Consider the following 23,500-nt stretch of genomic DNA (forward strand, 5'->3'; position numbering starts at 1 on the left):
AGCACCCCGTTCTGTATCAAGGTCAGGACGTCCTGTTCTAAAGCCTTTTGTTATGCTTTTGAGAACTGGATTTTTGTGACCAAGAATCTTACTGGTGGCGGGAACTGAATTCTAGCTTTAAACCCTGCTCTATGGTATCTAATCCATCTTTTTTTTTAAAAAAAATTTCTACCCAGGCAGGAAGAAACCTTTTTAATCTTTGACCTACCTGGACCCTGGCATCATCATCTTCTGGGTCTCTTTGAGGGATCAGAGGGAAAGGAGTCTTAATTAAAGCCTTTCCACTTGGGTCCATAGTCCTTGTAGACACAAACTGCCTTCTTTCAAAAGGACCTCCTCTGAAAGGAATTAGCAGGGAATCCTTTCTTGGCATCTGCCGCCTTCTCAAGTATCTCATCTAGGTCTGATTCAAAAAGGAATTCTCCTTGGCATGGAATACCGCATAATTTACTTTTTGACTGAAGATCTCCTCCCAATTCTTCAACCAAAGAGCCCGGCGAGCGGAGTTGGATAAAGCATATAAGCAGGCCGTGAGTCTTACTGCATCCACTAGAAAATCAGCTGTTGTTTGAATGGTTGGAAAACTGGCTAAAATCTGATCGTGCGAGCATTTATTTTTTATCTGAGAGTACAGCTGATCTAACCATACAATCAGGCTGTGCATGTTGCAGCGATATTTGGTTTAAATGCGCCACCCCGACTCCCAAGGCCTTTTGAGGAAACTTTCTGCCTTTTTATCTAAGGGGTCCTTTAGGAGCCCTGAGTCATCAAAAGGCAAGGCCGATTTCCGGGATACATATGAAATGGCCACATTAATTTTTGGGGCATTTTCCCAACTCTCAGAAATATCAGCTTCAAAGGGGTATTTTCCTCTTTTATCAGGCTTCATCCATTCTTACTTTATCAGGGAGGATATATTCTAATGTATTGGAAAACATTTCTGTTTCCTCACTTCAAAATATCACGTCCTGTATGGTTCTGGGCTACTTAATGTCCTCAATTTTCATTGTGGCCCTAACAGCTTGATATAATTTGTTTGTGTCCTCTGCCGGGAAACAAGGACGGCCTTCATTATCATCTGAGGAGGAAGATGAAAATGAGACATCCAAATAAAATCCGTCTAATTCCCCATCTCCCAAGTCCTCGTCCGAGCTCATATCCAACGAACATTAGGGACTTAAGAATAGGACCCCTTAAGTGAATTCCTGACCTCCGTTTTTACTACAGCTTTCAGGTTATTCATAAGGGACCAGAATTCCTCTGCCACAGTCTTCTCTATGCAAAGTTGGCACAATTTTTTGTTATAGGATGACAAAAATTTGGCTCTACAAAGTGCACATTCCTTATTTTTTGCCTTATTCAGCGCTTTTCTAGGCCTGTCCTACAACAAAACGTATTCAAGGGACACAGAATTAGTCTAAAGGTAAAAGGGGTATTTCACCCACCCCAGCAGCAGGAAACTACCGTGCACAAAGAGGCTGCATCTTCCGCAGGACCTCTGGCCTGGCTCCCTTTCTACATTCTGCCGATCCACTGGTGCAGCCAAGAATGGTAAGGGAAGAGCACCTTCCATGACATGAGGTGCCATTTTTGAATTTCCCACCTTGGGGGCGGCCAGGCCCCCGTAAGTGACGTCAGATGCCGGCCACTTTCCTCTGCACATATGTGTGTACGACATACTGCGGCCCTCAGGACGGAAGGGGATGTATCCACCTCCTAAGCCGCTCTGCTTGTGTTGCGATCAGCGCCCCTCACCACCAGACGATCCACCGGGAACGCCTTCAGTCTCCTGCGGCAGCTCAGGTGAGAGGGGAATTTAAAGGACATGTTCCAGACCTACTGCACCAGCGATTTACCTGATCTATCCCAACTGGGGAGAGAAGTCAGTGTCCGGAATCCCTGGCATCCCCAGGGACTGTAGGTCTGGCTCCAAGGACAGGAAACCACTGAAGTGGGAGGAGAGGCTCCACCTTTTAAATCTGTAGGTTTTCTGTCCTTGGGGGCAGATACTCTCTCTCTTCTCTTATGCTGTTGTGGGATGGGAAAAGAAGTATACTCAGAGCTATAGCTTTTTTATTTCTCCGCTGATGGAGCTGGAGTACACATTGTTTTTTTTTATACTTTTTTACTTGCTCCTTCTATAGGACTTTAACTTTGAGTGTACGATCAGGAAATAGCAGCATTTTGGAAGCAGCGTATTTTTGTTGCTTCCAAAACATTGCAGTCTAATCACACAGGTTAATCCGCATGTGTTCATTGAACAATGCGGATTTACTGCTTCCAATACATTCTATTGTGAAAATTTCTGTTGCGGAGGCCAGTGTCTCCGCTGCAGATAATTGCCATACTATGGCTCATAAACCCGTGATCCGGGTGAATTTAAGAGTCAAATAAAAGCAGTGGGAATGGGATTTCTATAACTCTCATCCACTGTGCTTATATGGTAGAACACAGCGTTTTGGACGCAGCGCAGGTGAGCTGCGTCCAAAACGCTTCTATTCCTGATTCTGGACAAGTACCCTTACTACTCTGATCGCTGGTATAATGCATTATATCCGTCAGTGCTACACTGACCGAACGCCTTTTAGACCATGCTCCTGGCATGGTCTAAAAGGCTCCTGTAGCGGGTAGACCCGGAGGTCGTCATGACAATGCTTGGGCCCTTGCAATGATGATCCCCTCCCTCTCCTAAATGTTGCGATCAATATCAATCACGGCATTTAGGGGGTTAAATGCACCTTAAGTTCTTGTGAGTAGAGTCTTTGGTCCTATTGTTTGAATTATTGATTAGTTTCTTAATCTTTAATTTATAATTCACTGTTCAACACCAAAATTGTAAATTGAACAAAAGTAGCTAATTCATAGATTTGATGCTGCAGGTAAAATTGAGAATTAGCTCTAGTTTTTATTTTACAAGTGTCGATCGTGGAGAATTGTAATGCAGTAAATGTATGGAAGCAAAGATATCTTTTCACAATAGGTTGTATTAGGTTGGCAATATCCGGGGAAGAGAAACACTTCAGCCTGGTACGAAAAAATTTACAAAATGAACCATTGGTTGATTCTGACAAAAAATGTTACTCCCTCCGCTGCACATCAAACTAGGACTAATGAAAAACTTTGTAAAGCGCAAGAAGATAGTGATGGTTTCAAGTATTTGACATCAAAATTTCGATTAAGTCATGCAAAGTTGAAAGAGGGTATCTTTGTTGGCTTACAGATTAGGGAGCTTCACAAGGACATTCAGTTCGATGACGTACTTCAAGCTGTTCAGTTTTTTACCCCTTCACCATTTTGCGATTTTCCGTTTTTGCACCTTCATTTTTTTCTCCCCTTCCTTCCCAGAGCAATAACTCTTTTTTTTCTGTCAATATAGCCGTATGAGGGCTTGTTTTTTTGCAGGACGAGTTGTACTTTTGAATGACACCATTGATTTTACCATATAGTGTACCGGAAAACGGGAAAAAAATTCCAAGTGCGGTGAAAAAATTGCTTAGGTTGCCACTTTTTGAGACCCATAGCGTCTCCATTTTTTGGGGATCTGAGGCTGGATCCCCTTAGGGGACTTTAAGATGCGATCGTCCAATCGCCTATGCTATACATAGCAGTGCATCAGCACTGTTATGTATAGAAGAAATCAAGATCTCCTATGAATGCTGGCCAAGAGCAGACCCCAGGCTGACATGCCAACCCATCGGCACCACGATCACATGATGGGTGCTCATGGGCGGGACTTTTGACGCGCTTCCAGCTGGCGAGTGTTAAATGCTTACAGTGGCATTTAACTGGTTAGCAGCCATGGGTGGATCTTGGATTCATCAGTGGCTGTTATAGAGGCACACGACAGCCGTCATGTGGGGAAAGATGCGGGCTCAGTGTCGGAGCCCGCATCAAAGGCAAGGACACGACCTGGGACGTACCTACAGTGGGAAAAAAGCATTTTATACACTGCTGATTTTGCAAGTTTTCACACCTACAAAGAATGGAGAGGTCTGTCATTTTTATTGTAGGCACACTTCTGAGCTGGAATCTTAACAAAAAACAGAAAATCACATCGTATGATTTTTACATATTTCATGCAATAAAATGCCAATCAATTAAGTATTTGATCACCTACCAACCAGCAAGAATTCTGGCTCTCACACATTTGTTAGTTTTTCTTTAAGAAACCCTACTACTCTGCACTCATTACCTGTATTAATTGCACCTGTTACTCACACTCCAACCTCTCCAGCATGGCCGACACCAAAAAGCTGTCTAAGGACACCAGGAACAAAATTGTAGACCTGCATAAGACTGGGATGGGCTACAGGACAACAGGCAAGCCGCTTGGTGAGAAGGCAACAACTGTTGGAACAATTATTAGAAAATGGAAGAAACACAAGATGACTTTCAATCTTTCTCGGTCTGGGACTCCATGCAAGATCTCGCCTCATGGTGCAAGGATTCTGAGAATGGTCAGGAATCACCCCAAAACTACATGGGACAGCCTGGTCAATGACCTGAAGAGAGCTGGGACCACACTCTCAAACATTACCGTTAGTAACACACTACCCCGTCATGGATTAAAATCCTGCAGGGCACGCAAGGTCCCCCTGCTCACACCAGCACATGTCCAGGCCCGTTTGAAGTTCGCCAATGACCATCTGGATGATCCAGAGGAGAGATGGTCTCATCTGACCACATGTCCTTCCAAAATAGAACTTTTTGGTATCAACTCCACTCGCCGTGTTTTGGAGGAAGAAGAATGAGGAGTACAACCCCAAGAACATCATCCCAACCGTGAAGCATGGTGAGGGAAACCTCATACCTTGGGGGACAGGAAAACTGCACCGTATTGAAGGGCGGATAGATGGGATCATGTATCACGAGATGTTGGCCAACTACCTCCTTCCCTCAGTAAGAACACTGAAGATGGGTCGTGGCTGGGTCTTCCAACATTACAATGACCCGAAATACACAGCCAGGGCAACTAAGGAGTGGCTCCGTAAGAAGCATTTCAAGGTCCTGGAGTGACCTAGCCAGTCTCCAGACCTGAACCCAATAGAAAATCTTTGGAGAGAGCTGACACTCAATGTTGACCAGTGACAGCAATATGTCCAAGGTTGTGAAGGGGTTAAGAGTGTTTGTTTAGGATTTTTGGGAAACAAGTGTGTGTCCGATTACAAAGAGCTTGTGGATGAGATCCTCATTTGCCACCACAAACTTGGGATACATGTCTCTGAAGATTCACTTTCTCCATTCCCACCACAACTTCTTCCCAGAGAACTGTGGAGCTGGCAGTGATGAACACTGTGAGAGATTCCATCAGGACTTTTCTGCTATTGCTAAAAGGAATGAAGGGAAATTGAGCCCAGCAATGTTAGGTGACTACTTCTGGACAATCAAGAGAGACACTCCAGAGCTACACTACAAATGGCAGGCCAAGAGAAAGCACCCAACTTGAAATTGCAATAAATGTAGTTACTTAGTAATTTATTATGTACTTTGGCCCATGTAATGATCGTTTGTCGCAAAAAAGTCCAATAAATGTGTGGAAGGTTTTTGCAAATTTCACCTTTTAACCATGAATTGTGTAATTCATTAATTTCACTGCCCCACATCTCCCATTTTAAAAACTAGAGCTAATGATTTAGTGATATGGTAATATTCTGTTCCCTTATGGTCATAGGAATGTAGAGAAATTATTTGCAAATGCAGTCAAATTAGGTTATGAAAATTTGTTGAACAGTGTTATTTGAATGTATCCTCAGATTTGTAAACTGCGTTAACATAAAATATATAGGCTAGAAGATAAAAAATAAAAAAATTATTGGAATTTTATCTGCATTGATCACCAGTATTACAACTTGCAGGCCCCATCTCGTTTTCCTTTAATGGCTCTTTAGGAGAACACTAGCGGCAAAGATTTTTTTTTGATATATAGATACATAATACAGTAAAAAGCAGTAAAGTGAGTAAAAAAATCAAAGTATCATATGCATTTCAGTTTTGTTTGGGTCTCTCCCTCCTTCCCTTAAACTTCTAGGAGCAGAAGCTGCAACCTGGTCTGCCAATCAATCTACATCTTTGCCTAAGATGGATACTGTAAATTCTTGTTTATCACGGTTTGTATTAAAGTATTTTCAATGAAGAATTCATTACCATAAAGATAACCAAAGAAAACTCTCTACATTTTGTTTATTGAGACATACTAATTAAAAAGGCACAAACATGGGGCGTGTTTACATGGACAATATAACAAACATATACATTAAAAGTGTAGGAATGTGGCTGCTTTCTGCTACACAGAAAGTACCTAAGCTTTTGTATATACAAAAGATGTACAGTTTGTCCTACAATACAAAAGATCAGTTATAAAATATTTATACACTGAATTCTATTTATTGTATATATCAAGCCCCTACACGGTCTGTATTTTTCTATCCAGTTTTCTCATGTGAGAGGAGTCCTCTTTTTAAAGCATGCCATTTTTCTACTGCAATGGCTGAATAGGCCTTTAGTTTTAGAATACTTAATCTATTTCATCGACCCCATTATCTGCTAGAATAAAACTATTCATGCAGCAGAAAACAGGTTGAAATGTATAAATAAAAATTACTCTAAATCTGATAAAAAAAAAACCTCTACATTTACTTTTTTATTATTTTTTTTTATTTTTTTTTTTAGTATCGCTAAACTGAATGGCTGAAACAGTCGCAACACATTGCTTATAAAATGTGTTTGCTAGTATCTAGAGCAATTTAAGAATTTAATGCATATCTATAATGAAAATAAAAATTCAGTTCACATAATGCTCTAAAAGCAGAAATCTTGTATTCTTTTGGTTTACTACAGTACAAGTAACATTTTGGATGGGGAATAAAATATAAAATAAAAAAATATATAACTGAGTAATTAATGGGGTAGCCTTGAAGTGTGTTATCTGACCAAAAAGCAAGTGCTATTGGGGACACACCAGAATAGGCATCATCCCACTGTCGCTAAAAGAATACTAGCAAGAACAAGGATCTGAATATAAAAAAATGCTAACATATTTACACATTGAACACAGATTTCTACAGCACACACTTAAAAAATTCCATAAAGGAAGAGAGGAAGAAAAAAAAAAGGAAAAGAACAAAACAAAAACCATACATATATCTTGATATAATCTTGGCTTGTCTTGTTGGACTCACTACCGTTAGTGGTTAGCAAACAAACTGTATACAATTTTAATAGAAGCCAGCAGTTCCTTGTTAACTTTCTGACCCATCAGCAATCCAAATGGGCAAAGAATAACACATTCAGTTCTTGTGCTTCCAGACCCGTTATAGATGATCTTTTCAACTTTGTTTTTTGAAAGGTATTCCATTTGTTTGTTTCATGCTGGTTCATGTGCTGTTTACTGCTGTAATGGCATTCACTTTAATCAGCTAGGCAAGGCAGCATTGCTTCAGACCAGAACTTTCCTGGAGGAATTGGATGTAACCTTCAGAAGCACACCATTTTATTTTTTTTTTCATACTCAACCCAGACATCTTTGTAAGTGGAATAAAGAAGATGCCTCCATTCTGCTGTTCTCTGCCCAAATTCTTGATCAAATTAAATACTCCATTCAGGTTATACACTTAAATATATTTACATTCCAAATGCTGAGGATTCAGGAAGCAAAAGGGACAAGCTTCTTGGAAATTGTTTTTCCTTTTCAAATCTGTTTCTGTATAATCCCGGGCATTAGTATTCATTCGCACAATGTGTGATAAGACCAAATTTTTGTGTGCTTTTCAGCCCAGTATAGGCAATTCTATCTTCCTATGGAATACTGTTTGCAAACTTGATTCATCACTGTTGAATACAGATTCATGTGAAGACATTTTATTGTGCAACCTACAGATTTCATTTACTTTGAATATTAACAGTTAAGCACGAAGGATGCCTTAAACGAACATCACAAAAAAAGTGATTTAAAAAAAAAAGTAAAATGTATCCAATTAATTGGCATACAAATGAAGAAAAGAAAATACCTTGCTAGTGTTATTAAAATCATTAATAAATCATGTAAAATACTAATACAATTTCATTAAATCTGTTATAAACAGTCTCCTAGCCTATGTTCAGTCTTCGGTTATGGTTTATCCCTCTCCTCCTTTAATAGATGTGGTCCAGGACAAACAATTCCCAAATACTAAAAATGACCAATGAAATTGTATCTCCTTCTTATATCAGAAACAAGTTGATTGTAGAGAAGTACAAAACAACGCAATAATACTGTTGGAAATTCATGTATAAATCCATATTTCCTTTACCAAGGTGATGTAGAAGGTAGAGCTTGGGATAAGAATGACATACTCTCCACTGGTCTCATTGCTATATTTAATGGAGCAGCTAAAGTCATTGGTGTTGGGAGATTCATGGGGCTTGTTATAGTGACTGGGTGGGCTATATTAACAGGAGCAGTAACTGGCGTAGGCAAATTAACTGGTGATGTCAAAGACAAAGGTGAAGTCATTGAAATTGGTGTTGCTATGGTCACTGGATGGCCCAAATTCATGGCTGAAGGGATATTAACAGGACTGGAGACATTGACTGGACTTCTCATGCTCATGGCTGCTGCCACAGTTACTGGGTTAGTCAGGGTTCCTGATGCTGCCATGGAGGATGTAATATTGAAGGGAGAAGTAAGCGTTACAGACGTCTGAGGTGCAGTCGAAGTTTGGCACATATTGCTTGTATCTGCATTAAAAAAAATAAGAAATCAGACATCCACAGATAATTCAGGAAAGAAAAGTTAAGGAAACCACTAATTCTGACTGTTAATACAATACATTCTATTGCCCTTTGAAATTAATATAGATATTACAGTGCCATTTGTATGGCTTGTGAATCAACTGGTATGAAGACATAAAATCACCTATTGAAAAGGTCCTATGATTCTGATCCACAGCACAAAAGAGCGAGTCTGGAGCTGAAATAAGAGGAAAAATAATATATCAAAGACCCAACATAAAGTGTGACAAACTTTTCAGTAGATCATTTCAATTTGTGTTACATTATCTCAGTGTTAGGCCAGATTCACATGAATCATTTGAACCACTAGATTTGCAAAATGGAGGAATTGCTATTTTTGTTCTTCCCCCTCCCAAAAATTGGGTTAAATAGCTATCAATAAACTCATACCCCAAAATGGTATCAATGAACGCCTGAAAAAAATAATGAATCCAGCAAAACATAGCCTCATACGCCTGTTGCATAGAAAGTAAAGTTTATGGCTCACTGAATATGAGAACACAATTTTTTTTTTTTCTAAATTGATTTTATTCCATAAAAGTAAGAAAACTTAAAATATAAAACTATATGAATTTGGTACCTCTATAAATCATGCTGACCCGCAGAATAAAGTGAATATGCAATTTATCCCATACAATGAACAGTGTTAAAAAAACATCCAGATGAAAAGAGAGGAGAATTGTTGCAGTAATTCAACCCCTACTGACATAAAAAAATATGTACACACAAAATAGAACCATTCAGTTTTTTTTATATACTGTATATGTAAATAATAAGAAATAAAAGGCATGTGGAAGAATAAAAGTTTCACTGATATTAATTATAAATTGTAATAACCTTATTAACCGGTCACTAGATTCATTCTACCAAAACCACGGGCAGCATTAATCAGAGCCTGGCTGCACAATTGCAAATGTTGCAGCGTTTAAGGAAAAAAAAAAGAGTTTAAAAAGCAGGTCAGGGATTAGAAGGAGAGACCTGCAAGTCCAATGACTTTCCCGGCCAGTTCTCCAGCTCCACTCCAATGATTGACAGGTTCCTCCATATGTACACACTGGGTGGGCAGGCTATGTTTTCTCTGAGACATTGAAGCATTTCAGAGTACAATACACATGGCTGCAATCACGCAACTCATGGTTAGTTCGGCAACATTAATCTAATGGAAGGTTCCCTTTCATGTATGAGAGGCAGCTCATTTAAAAGCGCCACTAAATTCAAGGTTATTTTAAGCCCTCCTAAACGTCCTATATGGGCATGCAGATCATAGAAGGTTGAATAAAAGAAAGATACCTTGATGTCTGCAATTTGAGGTCTTATTCCAGAGTAATCCACATTTTTCTGAATATGTAAATGAGCTTTTAAAATCTATGGGTAGGACACAAATCGGCACGAGAATATTCATCCAGAACTTATTTTAAATGAAAGGGGGAGTTACCAGTGCGAGACATGTTATGACAGACAGTCTGCTCTACTTGTCTCACACTGGCATCGCCCCCATTCATTTAAAATAAGCTCTGGATGCAGATTCTCAGGGAGATCTATGTCCGCCCATAGATCTTAAACAGCTCATTTACAAATTAAGAGAAACGAGTATTTCTTCGGAATAAGATATCGGATCACAGATATCAAACTATCATTTTATTCAACTTTCTATAACCAGCATGCCCATATAGACGGTTTACGTGGGTTGATCTGATGACAAAATCTTTCGGAAGCATTCATTAAAGAGAATTGATTTCCTGATGGGAAGAACAGGGCTGAACTACACATAACATGCAGACAGGTATGGTGCAATTTTTGTTAAAAGAAAAAAAAAAGCAAAGGCTTTAATATTCTTCATTGTACATGTAACTTCCATGAATGTCTAGCTTTTGTACTGACCCCTGCAATTTTCCTTGTAGAAATGGCCATAAGTGTATACATTTGTTTTAAAAACTGGTTTTGCAACATTTTTCACACAAAAAAACAAACAAAAAAAAACACATTTAAGAAACCTTGCAAACAGCATTTATTAAAATAGATATGGTCCTCAATGGTTGTAGATCTAAAATAAACCCTGTGTATAGTGTAGGGTTTTCTACTCACTTCAGCTGCGTTAGAGGTAGGCACAGGACACTGTTTTATTGCTGCATAAACCGCACTTTCAGAAGTATACAAAAGAAAAGCCTTGTCCGGCACAGTGTAACAAAACAGAAAACAAACAGTCCATCCAATATGGCGGGTTCACCCGCTCACGGTCAGTGTCCTTTTGGCAAAAACACTCTGGAGGTCTCCACACCTTCAGCCCCAGACAGTGAATGAGACACTTGGTCTCCATTTTATACACACGCCCTGGGGATGGGGATATGTGAGCAGCCAATCCCCCCCATCTCTTATGACTGCTTGAAAAAAACAGCCCTGATACACCTAATTAACCCTCTCAGCACTACTTGTGCTGGAGCATGCTTCTTTGGTTTTACATCACTGAAGTTGCCAACCTCAGCAATACATATCTCCCCTTAAGGACATGTCCGGTGGCCATTTTACAATAGTTATATCCTGCAGTCATGGTCAGGTCTTCTGATAAGGCTGCAGAAACTATTTGACTGTAGGCTTTTGAATCCACAAAGCATGCACCCAGTATACTGTCATGACTCTCAGATGATGCCAGCGAGAGCCGGCGGTCATGTAACCGCAAGTATGCGATCTGCATACTTCCGGCAACATTTCAGCTAGAAGTGCACGGCTACGCTCAATTCACTTGCCTAGTCGGAATGTATGCAAATTGTATATTTGCAGTCACATAACTGCCCTCTCTATCCGGCAACACCAGAGAATTAGAAACAGAATAAAATAAGGTACAAACTGGCCACTTTTAACCTGGTGACAGGTCCTCTTTAAGCCGCATTTACATATAAACTGAAAATATGCAAGTAAAAACTATTGGCAACAGTAGCAGGTGGATTTAACAGATTAAATGAACACCTTCTTTGTATGTAAACAGTGCATGTAAAAGGTACCTAAAGTAAATTGGTCCAGTACAATATCCCGCGTCAAAGAAAACAAATTAATTGTGTTTAACCCAAGATAACCCAATAAATATTAAACACCTCTGGGCTGTAAGCAACAGGTTTTACACTAGTTCTCATTTTCTCCTCTATTACCAAATCATATGTTATTTACATAGCACCAACATATTCTACCACACTGTACAGATATAGTCACTTTCATCAGTCCGATTCCAATGGGGCTCCCAAACTAAATTTACCATCTCAACCACATGCGACACCAGGACAAAATACAAAATCCATGTAGTTTTGGGCCTTATTCAGACATCTGTGTATCATTGTCCCAGTACGGACTGGCAAGAGTTCTCCTGACTCAAACTTGACAACCATTCATATATGCCTAAGAGGCTGTGGAGTGTAGGTCAGGAGAGCCATGGCAAGTCCGTTTACCATGGTCCATACATGGATAGTGTTTAATGGACGTCAGAATTCGGCCTTATACTGCATGGACCTATTTAATAATTTCAAAGAATTTTCTATACAAGTCTATTTAGCCAAGTTAAACATAAATACAAGTTAGTGTATTTGCACTATAGTATGTGCAATGTCATTCAAATGTAAACGTTGAAATACCTTCATACTTGATTCTACAATGAACTGGAGTCTGAAGTTCATGAAGTTGTCCTGGAAAAAGGACAAAAATGTAGATTACATCCTGAGAACAGACCACCACAATTGCCATTTTTGTAAACATACAAGGCAACTACACATTATTAATCTGGCATTTAATTAGTCTGAATTCTGGAAACAGAGACATTTTAAGACATTAAATAGAGGAATACAAGGTTATAGTTCCACTGTGACTTTAACGAGCAACTGATGTTTTAATTTTTACAAAATTAAATTTCCAAAAATTTATCTGATAATATATTGCAAAGTTTCCAATTTTCATATGTACTTTTTGAGTTATAAAATTAAAATGACAGCTACTCTTTAAAAAGTCTTTTGCAAGTCATGTTGGTGTCAGTGCATTAAAGGACCTGTCAGCACAGAATGACTGTTTGTGCTGACAAGAGTCCCTTTAATGTACCCTTTGATTACCTAGGAAAAAAAGAAGTGACAACTAATAAGACTACTAAAAAAAAAAAAGATCCCTTTTGACAATTTCCAATAAATCTAAATCTGCCTAAAACTACCAAAACTGGATTTAATTAGAACCTTGAATAAACGAATAAGTAAAGTAAACTAATGATAAACAACAAACTGTCAGTCTTCAGGATTTTACCATGTTCATGAAACATTTAGGGTATGTGCCCACGTAGTATTTTACAAGCATATATGCTGCGGAATTTCCTCAGCATAAACGCTTGGGAAACGCTTGGTAATCCGCCCCCCCATGGTCCCCAATGACAAGCCGCAATGTCAGTGCCCATGCTGCGGATTTTTCCGCAGCAGTTATGCTGCGCTCAAAAATCAACAGCATGTCCATTAATTTTGCGGACACGCAGCGTAATCGCCGCCATTGACTTGCATTGAAACGCATAATATACGTGTCAGTACATTTGTACACACGGATATTATGCGTTTCTATGTGCGGATGGTACCCAAGTCTGGAGGAGAGAAGACTCTCATCCAGACCTGGGTACCATAGAAACTGTAAAAAAAAGAATTTAAAATAAAAAATAAAAGTTTAAACTTTATTTTTTACCATTCTTATTCTTTTTTTTTAACTAACTTGGTCACACTACTATAAATCCATGTCGGTTGCATGGATTTATATAGTGTGAACAAGTTGTTAAGCACTTTTCCAAGTGATGCTAAAATCGCTTGGAAAAGCTCTTGATATGCAAAGACGCTTGACAAACGCTTCTACCTGGCGGGAAAACCGCATGTAAAATCAGTATGCGTTTTTCCTGCCAGGGAGAAGCGTAAAAAATATGCAGCATTTCTGCATCGTGGGCACATAGCCTTAGAGCATCTCTTTTTGAAACTTGAAATTGATTACTGGGTTTTCTCATTCCTCTTGTCAATGGAGCACCCCCCTGCAGCATGACAATGTTCGACTTCATTAGGGACCCACCGTATTGATAAGTGGAAAGAAAAAGCCCAATTGTGTATTTACATTTACAGGGGAATAAAAAGCAACAGTACAAGACAGCACTCTAAAAAGAAATGCATCAGAATTATTAACTTATAGGGAAAGCAAGTGTGTACTAAGACAGTGAAGGGTAGGACATGTTCTATTATACAGAATATTGGCTCCATCATATTATAGGGCTGTACCTGAAATCCTCCATGTAATTCAACCCTTTTCCCAACTGCCGCCATACATTCACTCCGTAAGGCAGAAGTAGGTGTATTGAGTGGGATCAGGGGCTAAACCTGGTCCATACAAAGCTGCGTGCCTTCTGTGTTATGCAGCTGAGTATTCTGCTCTTTTTATTTCAGAAATCGCAGATGTTTCACCACCAATCAAAACGTCTGGTATGTTACTTTAGTATTTTAATAGTTTTATAAATATGATCGTTACACTTTAGTTTCTGTTTTATACAATATGCAGATTGTAGAAAACCAGAATCACTGATAAGTTTTGATGACTGAACCAGTATTGGATCTGCCCACATGACTGAAACCATTACACTGCAGGGGGAAGAAAGTTCATTTTCTCCCCGCAGCGTTCAGCTAAGTGCGGGGAGAAAATGCTATTAACCCAATATCTGCAGTATATTAACATTTTTCTGCTGACAGATTCCCTTTAAAGTTTCACAAAGTTTCAGGCTGCCATCTAAATTTCTTTATTAGTTTTCAGATCCAACACTACAGCTTTCAGCCTTCTGCTGATGCCTATATTAGATCTCATGTACAAGCTCGTCTTTATTCCTATACGGCATTTCGAAGGCCATGAGGGATCGTATCTACTGACTGATGAGTGCAATTTAATTCCCCTCTATCAAAATCTGCTAGGGTCTCTCCTCTCTGTACACAGATGCACTGCCTGTGTAACAGCTACTCACCCAAGTCTTGTTTGCAGATACCTCCCTATCTATACCCTGAGAGTAGAGTTGGCCCTCCTTAAAAACTTGCATGCTTTGCTCATTCTCCATATTCTGTTGTAGCGTACAGAAAAGTAGAGAAAAAAATATTAATTAAAACTATTTAGAAAGTTGATTCATTTTACATTTAAAAAGGCAAATGAAAGGAATAATGAGGAAGGTTTCTGACAGACAAATTCATCGGATTAAGAGAGTGGCAGCTAAAATACCATTACAAAGCAGAAGACAGGTATTTGAAGCTGCTGGGGCCTCTGGAGTCCTGCAAACCTCAAGGTGTAGAATCCTTCAGAGGCTTGCAGTTGTGCATAAATCTACTATTCGGCTGCCCCTAAACACTGCTCACAAGAAAAGGTTGCAGTGGGCCCAGACATACATGAAGACTAATTTTAAAACAGTCTTGTTTACTGATGAGTGCCATGGAACCCTGGATAGTTGATGGACAGAGTAGTGGATGGATGGAAAATGGCCACCATGTCCCAACAAGACTAACGTCAGCAAGGAGGTGGTGGAGTCATGTTTTGGGCCAGAATCATGGATAGAGATCTAGTAGGCCCCTTTAGGCTCCACGAAGGTGTGAAAATTACCTTTGCAAAGTATACAGAGTTTCTGACTGACCAATTTCTTCCATGGTACAAAAAAAAAACAAAAAAACACAACAGTGGCATTCGTAGCAAAATCATCTTCATTCATGACAATGTACCATATTATGCTGCAAAGAATACCTCTGAGTCATTGGCTGCTATGGGCATAAAAGGAGAGAAACTCATGACATGGCCACCATCCTCCCCTGAGTTCAACCCTAGTGAGAACCTTTGGGGTATCATCAAGCAAAAGATCAATGAGGGGGAAGGGGTGGAGGCAGTTCACATCAAATCTCTGGGAGGCTATTCTGACATCCTACAAAGAAATGCAAGCATAAACTATCTGAAAACTCATAAGTTCAATGCATAAAATAATTGTGAAGGTGATTTCAAAGAAGGGGTCCTATGTTAACATGTACCTTGGCTTGTTAAGATGTTTTTGATTTCAGTAAATGTGACCTCTTTATGCTGCATATTCATGCTGCATTCAACAAATGACCATTTTCAGTTCATTCAACCTATAAAATGTTTGGAAACTGTTGTGCATAATAATTTGGTACAGTGCATTTTGAGTTTTTTAGTTCTGAAATACTCATCATTGGGACGTTTGTTCAATAAAATATGATTTATACTTTAACGGTTGATGATATAAACGTTATACTGTCTCATTTGCATCAACCATTTAAGAAAATCGAAGAAAAATCGAAGCATTTACATAATTTGTAACGTGGTGTAGTTTGCCTGCCTTCCCTGTGATGTTAGCCATCTTAGACCACATAAGGTGACTCGAGCAGATTAAGCTTTTAGAAAACAAACCCAATTATTACAAAGTTACTATATCCAATGGTATTACAAATAAGAAAATTCTTTACCTTGAAACTTTTTTCCTTGCTTACAAGTATTACAGTTAATACTTTGACTTTGGCCATGTGTCTTTAGGTGACTGGTGATGTAGGCTGGACTAAGAAGCTTGCCGCATACATTACATGAAACCTTCCCTTCATGGCGCACCATGTGTGTTCTCAGCCTGTCTTTTGTAGCAAAGGCAGCCGTACATGTCTAGAACAAAAACAAAATGTGAGGAAAATAAAAGGGGGAAAGAAATCCTGTAACATTAAAAACACATCAGTCATTATTGGTTAGGATACAAAGACTCCTTTGAATACAAATTATTGCTGACCCAATAAATGTCCTCTTTTGAATTTAGTGGATCAGATGGTTAAATGGAACCTTGTCAGTAGGATCCACCCTCCTAAGCCGTCTATATGGGCATGTATGCCATAGGAAGCTGAATAAAGTGATACCTTGATGTCTGATGTATTCTAGAGAGACCAACATTTTTCCTAATATGTAAATGAGCTGTTGAGATCTATGGGCCGGACACAGATCTGACTGAGAATCTGCCTCCGAAGCTTATAACTGTATATAATTGTACATAATTAAAATTATGTGCTATAAGATAACTGTAGTATCTATGTGAATGAGAACACTATCTTTCCAAAAGGTGATAGTGATTATAAATACAATTACTGTTAGGGCTCGCTCCCACTAGTGTATAAATCAGACAAGTGCAATCCGATAAAAAAAAGTATTGCACTGGGACAAATGTTACTCAATGAGGCAGTGGAGATCTGCGTATTCTTTCTCAGCTGTATTCAGCTGGGAGTAAAAGCTTCCAGCATGCTGCGATTTGACTCTGAAATTGGATGGGAGTGAGGGGGGGGGGGGGGGATCGGTTGCCATATGGACCCAACTTTTACGGATACATCACAAATCTGTAAAACTGTAAATGGTGCTGTAAAAGATTAATAGAGTAGTAAAAACAAACAAAAAAAAAACGGATTGCACATGGACTCTTCAGGATAATAATGGGACAGATTTTTTTTTTTTTTTTTAACGCTCATGTGACCTCAGCCTTACAGGCAACTAGTAGAAAGTATATTGTTTTGGCTCTATACCATAGCATTACACACATGCAAATTAAGCAAAACTGCCAGTTATTCAGGCACTACTCAGTTTGTGACTTTCATAATTAAGGTCAATTCACAACATAGTATTTTGGCTCTGTGAATGGTGCACATATTGGCGCACGTATTGTGTGTTCATTAAATAGAATTGTACATGTATTAAGAAAAGGTCAATTTATGATTTTTGTAAATGGGAGAACTGATAAGTCTGCAAAGGATGTTAATTATTAGTGTATATTCACTCGAGTAAAGCACTAAATGAGCCTGGACGTCTGTCAACATGCCGGCATGCGGCAGCCTCCTGGTGTGCGGCTGTTAGCGCTTTTTGTGAAGCGCAGCAGCAAGCAGAGATCTATCCTTCACGCTCTCGTACGCTGCGATCACATGTGATTTCCTGCAACAGCAGCGAGTGTCAGGCTTCTCTCTATACTAATGTCAGGACTGCCGTCCTAATGCGCGTTTTGCCGGCTTCTTCCATAAAATAGTGATCAAAAAGTCACATGTACCCAAAAATAGGATCAATGAAAAGTACATCTTGTTACACAAAATATAAGTCCTCACAGAATGCTGTTCCAGTAAAATTGTGAAAAGGAATTTGTCACCAGGTTTTTGCCACCTCGCCTGAGAACCGCATAATGTAGAAAGGACGCCACCCTGACTTCAGGGATGTCAATTACTGGGCTGCTTTCTGTAGTTTTGATAAAATTATTGCTTTGTCAGCAGGAGAGATTCTCATTACTCAGTGACAACCAACCCTTTTAAAGAGAATTAATATTTTTTTTCTAAAGACATGTTGTTGGTTTTTGTTTCTGAAACTAAATCTGTACGGTTATATAGTGTTGCACACTTTAAGTCTTTTTTATTTTATTACAAACAGTAATGCTCATTTCCAACATTAATAATACCTTAGAGGGATTGTCCAAAAACAATTTACATTTTAATTTTAAGGCATCTTGGAATAATAATAAGTTCCACAATTGGATGTTTTAAAAAAAACAAACATTCATGTTAAAACAGCAACTGTGAGTTTTAATGGGTAAGTTCTGACATGTGAAGGTGCATGGCAGCCCATTGACTGATTGTATGCGGGGCTCTCGTGGCATAACAGTGTCACACGAGCCTTAGGGGACCCGGCACAAATGTGGCAGGCGAGTATAAGGCAGTTTTCATTTTACATTGGGAAATGTAGTATTTAAGATATGGTTGTCCAAGTGGTGGATCACCCTTTTAACTATATTTTAAATCTAAAAAATGGAAAGTAAAAAAAAAAAAACAAAGCATTAATTTGTCAAAAACATTATTTAGTAAAGTTCACATTTGGATATTCCATTTGTCTTTTCCATTTTTAGGAGCAAAGAAAATGTATGTCCATAATGATCTGTTGCATAACTAATTCAAAGGGAAGCAGACGGATGAAATTATTTATGGGATCGGTCTGGGTTCTGTCATGTGTACATTTTTAGAACAGAAGGAAAAGTGAACTGTGTAAATCTTTCTGTTCTAAAAACGGTCACATTGCGCAACCAAGTAGGAAAGCATAATACAAAATGGAGTCCATCTGCATTAGTTTGCATCACTTATGGAATGGATCCATTTTCAACATTAATTCTGTTCACCTGTCCCCATCATTCACACTGCAATGATATTGTGCAAGCCTGACTAATCAAAAGAAGAGCCAGGAATGCTGCAGGCCTCCTATCCAGGGGTCACAGATTACGGATCTGGCCGATGGACCGGAGTCCTGCTAATTGTTCTCCCATCTCAAGTTAATACGACTGTTCTGTCCCCATATGGCATTCATGTAATCAGCAGAACATCCCTTGTTTATACGAGGAGATGTGCTGCCAATAACAATGATTTTTAAGCCGGCTTAAATGATCCAATCATCCCAGGACTCAGCGTTTTTGCTCATTTATTAGGTGATCGCTGGCATGATCACACAGGCCAATAATTGGGAACAAGAGTTTATCAACACTCATTCGCTGATTACCGGCTCGTTTAAATGAACCTTTAGACTGTCTTTACAGAAGCCTATATACAATTGTAGCAATCTCTTGAGTGATTAGGTCTTTGGGCAATATCAACAATGTTTAAGATTTTGTTAATATAAAAAAACTGAACTAAATGCAAAAAGTTGTCCCATCCCTAAATACAACGGGCCCGATTCACCATTTGCAAGTTATTGAAATCACTTACAGTATGTTTCGTTTTGTGGCATTTGCTGAGGTTTCTTTTAACTTAAATTCTTCAAAATAGTGCATGCAATTCATGAATTTGTCACAATATCATTTTTTTCCCTCTGTAACCAGTTTTTACAACTTTAACTCCAAAAGTCACAAAATATGTCAAAATTTGAAAAATACGCTAAATTGAAAGCTCCTCCTGACACTTTACTCCAGGGGACACTCTAGGGAGATGAACCAACAAAAAACTATTTGGTTAAAGTTGCATTTCATGAATAATCTCAATTATTGAGGGAAAAAAAATGCCACAAAAAGTATAGAGATGCAGATACTGAAGCCACTAAAAAAGAATTACTCCAGAAAATTGGAGAAACAGCAATGATGAATCAGGGCCAAAGTCTCTAAAATAATCAAAATCTATTGCTGCAGAACATTATAGGACAGCGTTGGGCAAACCGATGCCCATGGGCCCCATCTGGGCCTGTGCTGTCCCGGTCCTATTTACAATAAAACTTATTGCAACATGTATACCAGCAGCAGCTAATCAAAACAAAATGATTTTTAATGGGAACTAGTGATGATCAAGTATGCCTCATTAACCCTTTCGGTGAGCACTTTCGGGTAGTATTTTGGCGTGCATGGCGTTTCATTCATTGTCGCCGGCTGTTAGACAGCTGTGACTGATGAACAGGCTATCTCTGCATGTGTCACAGCTGTCTAAATAGCCGTGACACTCGCAGGCGCAGCGACAACGAATGAAAAGCTGAGCACGCCAAAATACTCGGCGATCACCCGAGCATACTCGCCGAAAAGGTTAATGAGGCATGCTCGATCATCACTAAAGGAAACCTGTCAGCAGGATTGTGGCAAGTAAACTACATGCAGTGTCAGGTTGGCACAGTTTCACTGATTAAAATGATACCTGTGTTAATGAAATCCATCCTGTGTTTGTTGTTTAATATTTATTTGCAGTTTGGAGATAATTTGATTCTCGTGCTTCAGGGTGGCCTGTGGGAGAGGCTCTCTTTGGTGCTCTGGCATTATCTTCATCATTGTTGCTTAAATGACAGGTCACTGATCCTTCAGTGACCCGCCCCCTGTTTTAAATACTGCGCTTGTGCAGTTCATATTGTGGCCTTTTGCAAATAAAATTTAACTACAGCAAAATGGCACAGGGCCCGCGCAGTAGCAGTTATCGCTTGCCGATAAATGCTACCGAGCACACGCCGCGGCCATTTTGCTGAAGCGGAGAAAAAATTTTGTCCAACAAAATGGCTGCTGCACGTACGCAGTAACATCTATCGGCCAGTGATAACTGCTACTGCACAGCCTCCATTTTGCTGGAGCTAAAAAAAAATATTTTAAAAGACCACAATATGAACTGCGCAAGCGCAGTACTTTAACTAAGAGGCAGGTCACTGAATGATGAAGATAATGCCAGAGCACAAAAAAAGCCTCGCCCACAGGCCGTCCTGAAGCACGAGAATCTATCTCCCAACAGCAAATAAAGATTAAACAACAATCACAGGACAGATTTCATGAACCCAGGTATCGATTTAATCAGTGTAACAGCACCAACCTAACACTGCATGTAGATTACTTAGCACAATCCTGATGACATGTTCGCTTTAAGAAAGTGATACAATTTTGAGGATAATTAAGCTCAACCTATTGGTTCAGCTCTTAGCAGTCCAAGTTTCTCATCTGGTCCTTCTTGAAAATGATTTGCCCACCCCTGCTATAGGAAAATTAAATTACATATTATATATTCTTACTTGGCATTTGAAGGGTCTTTCCGTAGAATGAACATGCTTCACATGACAGCTTAAATGGTCTGGTCTGTCAGAAAAAAAAAAATTTAATCAATAGGAATAAAAACATACATCTATAATATGAAATTCCTTAGAAACATAGCATGAAAACTACAACTACTTGATAGTATAAAATATATATAATTACAGGGTGCTTCGTATATAACTGTTGAAAAGTACATAACCCCTTTACCCCAGAAGGTGGTTTGCAAGTTAATGACCAGGCCAATTTTTACAATTCTGACCACTGTCACTTTATGAGGGAATAACTCTGGAAAGCTACAACGGATCCCCCTGATTCTGAGAATGTTTTTTCGTGACATATTGCACTTCATGATCGTGGTAAAATTTATTCGATAAGACTTATTTCTGGCAGGGGGGGGGGGGGGATTGGAAATTTGGTGAAAATTTAGAAATTTTCAAACTTTGAATTTTCATGCCCTTAAAATCAGAGAGATGTCACACAAAATAGTTAATTAATAACATTTCCCACATGTCTACTTTACATCAGCATTTGATTAGGAAGTTAAGGGTTAAAAGTTGACCAGCGATTTCTAATTTTTCCAACAAAATTTACAAAACCATATTTTTTTAGGGACCACATCACTGATGAAGTGACTTTGAAGGGCCGTTATGACAGAAAATACCCAAAAGTGACACCATTCTAAAAACTGCACCCTTCAAGGTGCTGAAAGCCACATTCAAGAAGTTTATTAACCCTTCAGATGAGTCACAGGAATTTTTGGAATGTGGAAGAAAACAATGAACATTTAACTTTTTTTTTTCCCACAAAAATGTTACTTAAACACAATTTTTTTATTTTTGCAAAAGGTAACAGGAAAAAATGGACCACAAAATTTGTTTTGCAATTTCTCCTGAACACGCCGATACCCCATGTGTGTGGGAAAAACACTGTTTGGGCGCACTGCAGGGTTCGGAAGAGAAGGAGCACCATTTGACTTTTTGAATGTAAAATTTGCTTGAATAATTAGCGGACGCCATGTCGTGTTTGGAGAGCCCCTGATGTGCCTAAACAGTGGAAACCCCCCACAAGTGACAATTTGGAAACTAGACCCCTGCGGGAACTTATCTAGATGTGTGGTGAGCACCTTGAACCCCCCAGGTGCTTCACAAAAGTTTATAACATTGAGGCGTAAAAATTAAAATTTTCACATTTTCCCACAAAAATGTTTTTCAGTCCCCAATATAGCGTTTTCATAAGGGTAACAGGAGAAATTGCACCATATCATTTGTTGCGCAAATTCTTCTGAGTAAGCAGATATCCCATATGTGGGGAAAAAACAATGTTTGGGTGCACGGCAGGGTCCTTTTGAAGCAGTGTGAGACTTGTTAAACGTAAAATTTGCTGGAATCAAGAGTGGACGCCATGTTGCGTTTACCTGATGTGCCTAAAAGTGGAAACCCCCCCACAAGCGATCCCATTTTGGAAACTACATCCCTCAAGGATTTTATCAAGAGGTATAATGAACATTTTGAACCCAGAGGTAAGACACAGAATTTGTTAACATTAGGTCATCATATTGAATATGTTGTCATTAGTCTTGAGCCCAAGTGCTCGCTACTTGAGTTTGCATCGGGTACTCAGGTATGCACCAAGTATAGCGGGTGCTCAAGTGACATGCTCAAGTCCCCGCCCCGCATGTTTATTGGTTATTAGACACCCCCCAAAAAAACATGAGGGGATTGCTCGTGTATGGTAGGCAATCCCTGCATGTTTTTTTTGACTGTATAACAGCCGCGAAACATACGGGGCAGGGACTCGAGCACGTCACTCGAGTCCCCGTGATACTCAGTGCATACCCGGGCAACCTATGCAACCTCAAGAAGCGGGCACTTGTGCTCAACACTAGTCTCCATATTGTCATCTTTTACTTTTGAAAAAATCCCAACCCTAACCCCAACACAACCCTATCCCGAGGGATCTATTCACTATAATGAGGCAGAAAAGTTACTCTGGACTCCGTTCTGGCCGCTGTTCAGCTGTGTCCTTTTTTCCCCCCAGAGGTTCACAAAACTGTGGCCGACTGCACTTTTATCCACGCATAATAAAAAGACGAACACCGTGGGATCACAGGCCAGACGGCGTCAACGGTGCCTCCATCTGCCTCATTACAGGGAATCTTCAGCC

The 23,500-nt window shown here is 39.4% G+C and overlaps 1 protein-coding gene across 1 annotated transcript in view; it reads right to left on the reverse strand.

Moving 5' to 3' along the window:
- Positions 1 to 5,939: 5,939 nt before the first annotated feature.
- VEZF1 (vascular endothelial zinc finger 1) overlaps positions 5,940 to 23,500 on the reverse strand; it is a 49,230-nt gene continuing 31,669 nt past the window's right edge. Inside the window, exons 3-7 of the mRNA XM_073666680.1 lie at positions 21,316 to 21,379; positions 16,263 to 16,449; positions 12,390 to 12,440; positions 8,894 to 8,947; positions 5,940 to 8,715 (exon numbers count right to left, since the gene is read on the reverse strand). Of these exons, the coding sequence (XP_073522781.1) occupies positions 8,285 to 8,715; positions 8,894 to 8,947; positions 12,390 to 12,440; positions 16,263 to 16,449; positions 21,316 to 21,379 (787 nt within the window). The 3' untranslated portion in view covers positions 5,940 to 8,284. The remainder of the gene's footprint in view (positions 8,716 to 8,893; positions 8,948 to 12,389; positions 12,441 to 16,262; positions 16,450 to 21,315; positions 21,380 to 23,500) is intronic.

The sequence above is a fragment of the Phyllobates terribilis genome, unplaced genomic scaffold (assembly GCF_046119375.1).
Source record: "Phyllobates terribilis strain yellow unplaced genomic scaffold, ASM4611937v1 Scaffold_2__4_contigs__length_985480577, whole genome shotgun sequence".
Lineage (NCBI taxonomy): Eukaryota > Metazoa > Chordata > Amphibia > Anura > Dendrobatidae > Phyllobates > Phyllobates terribilis.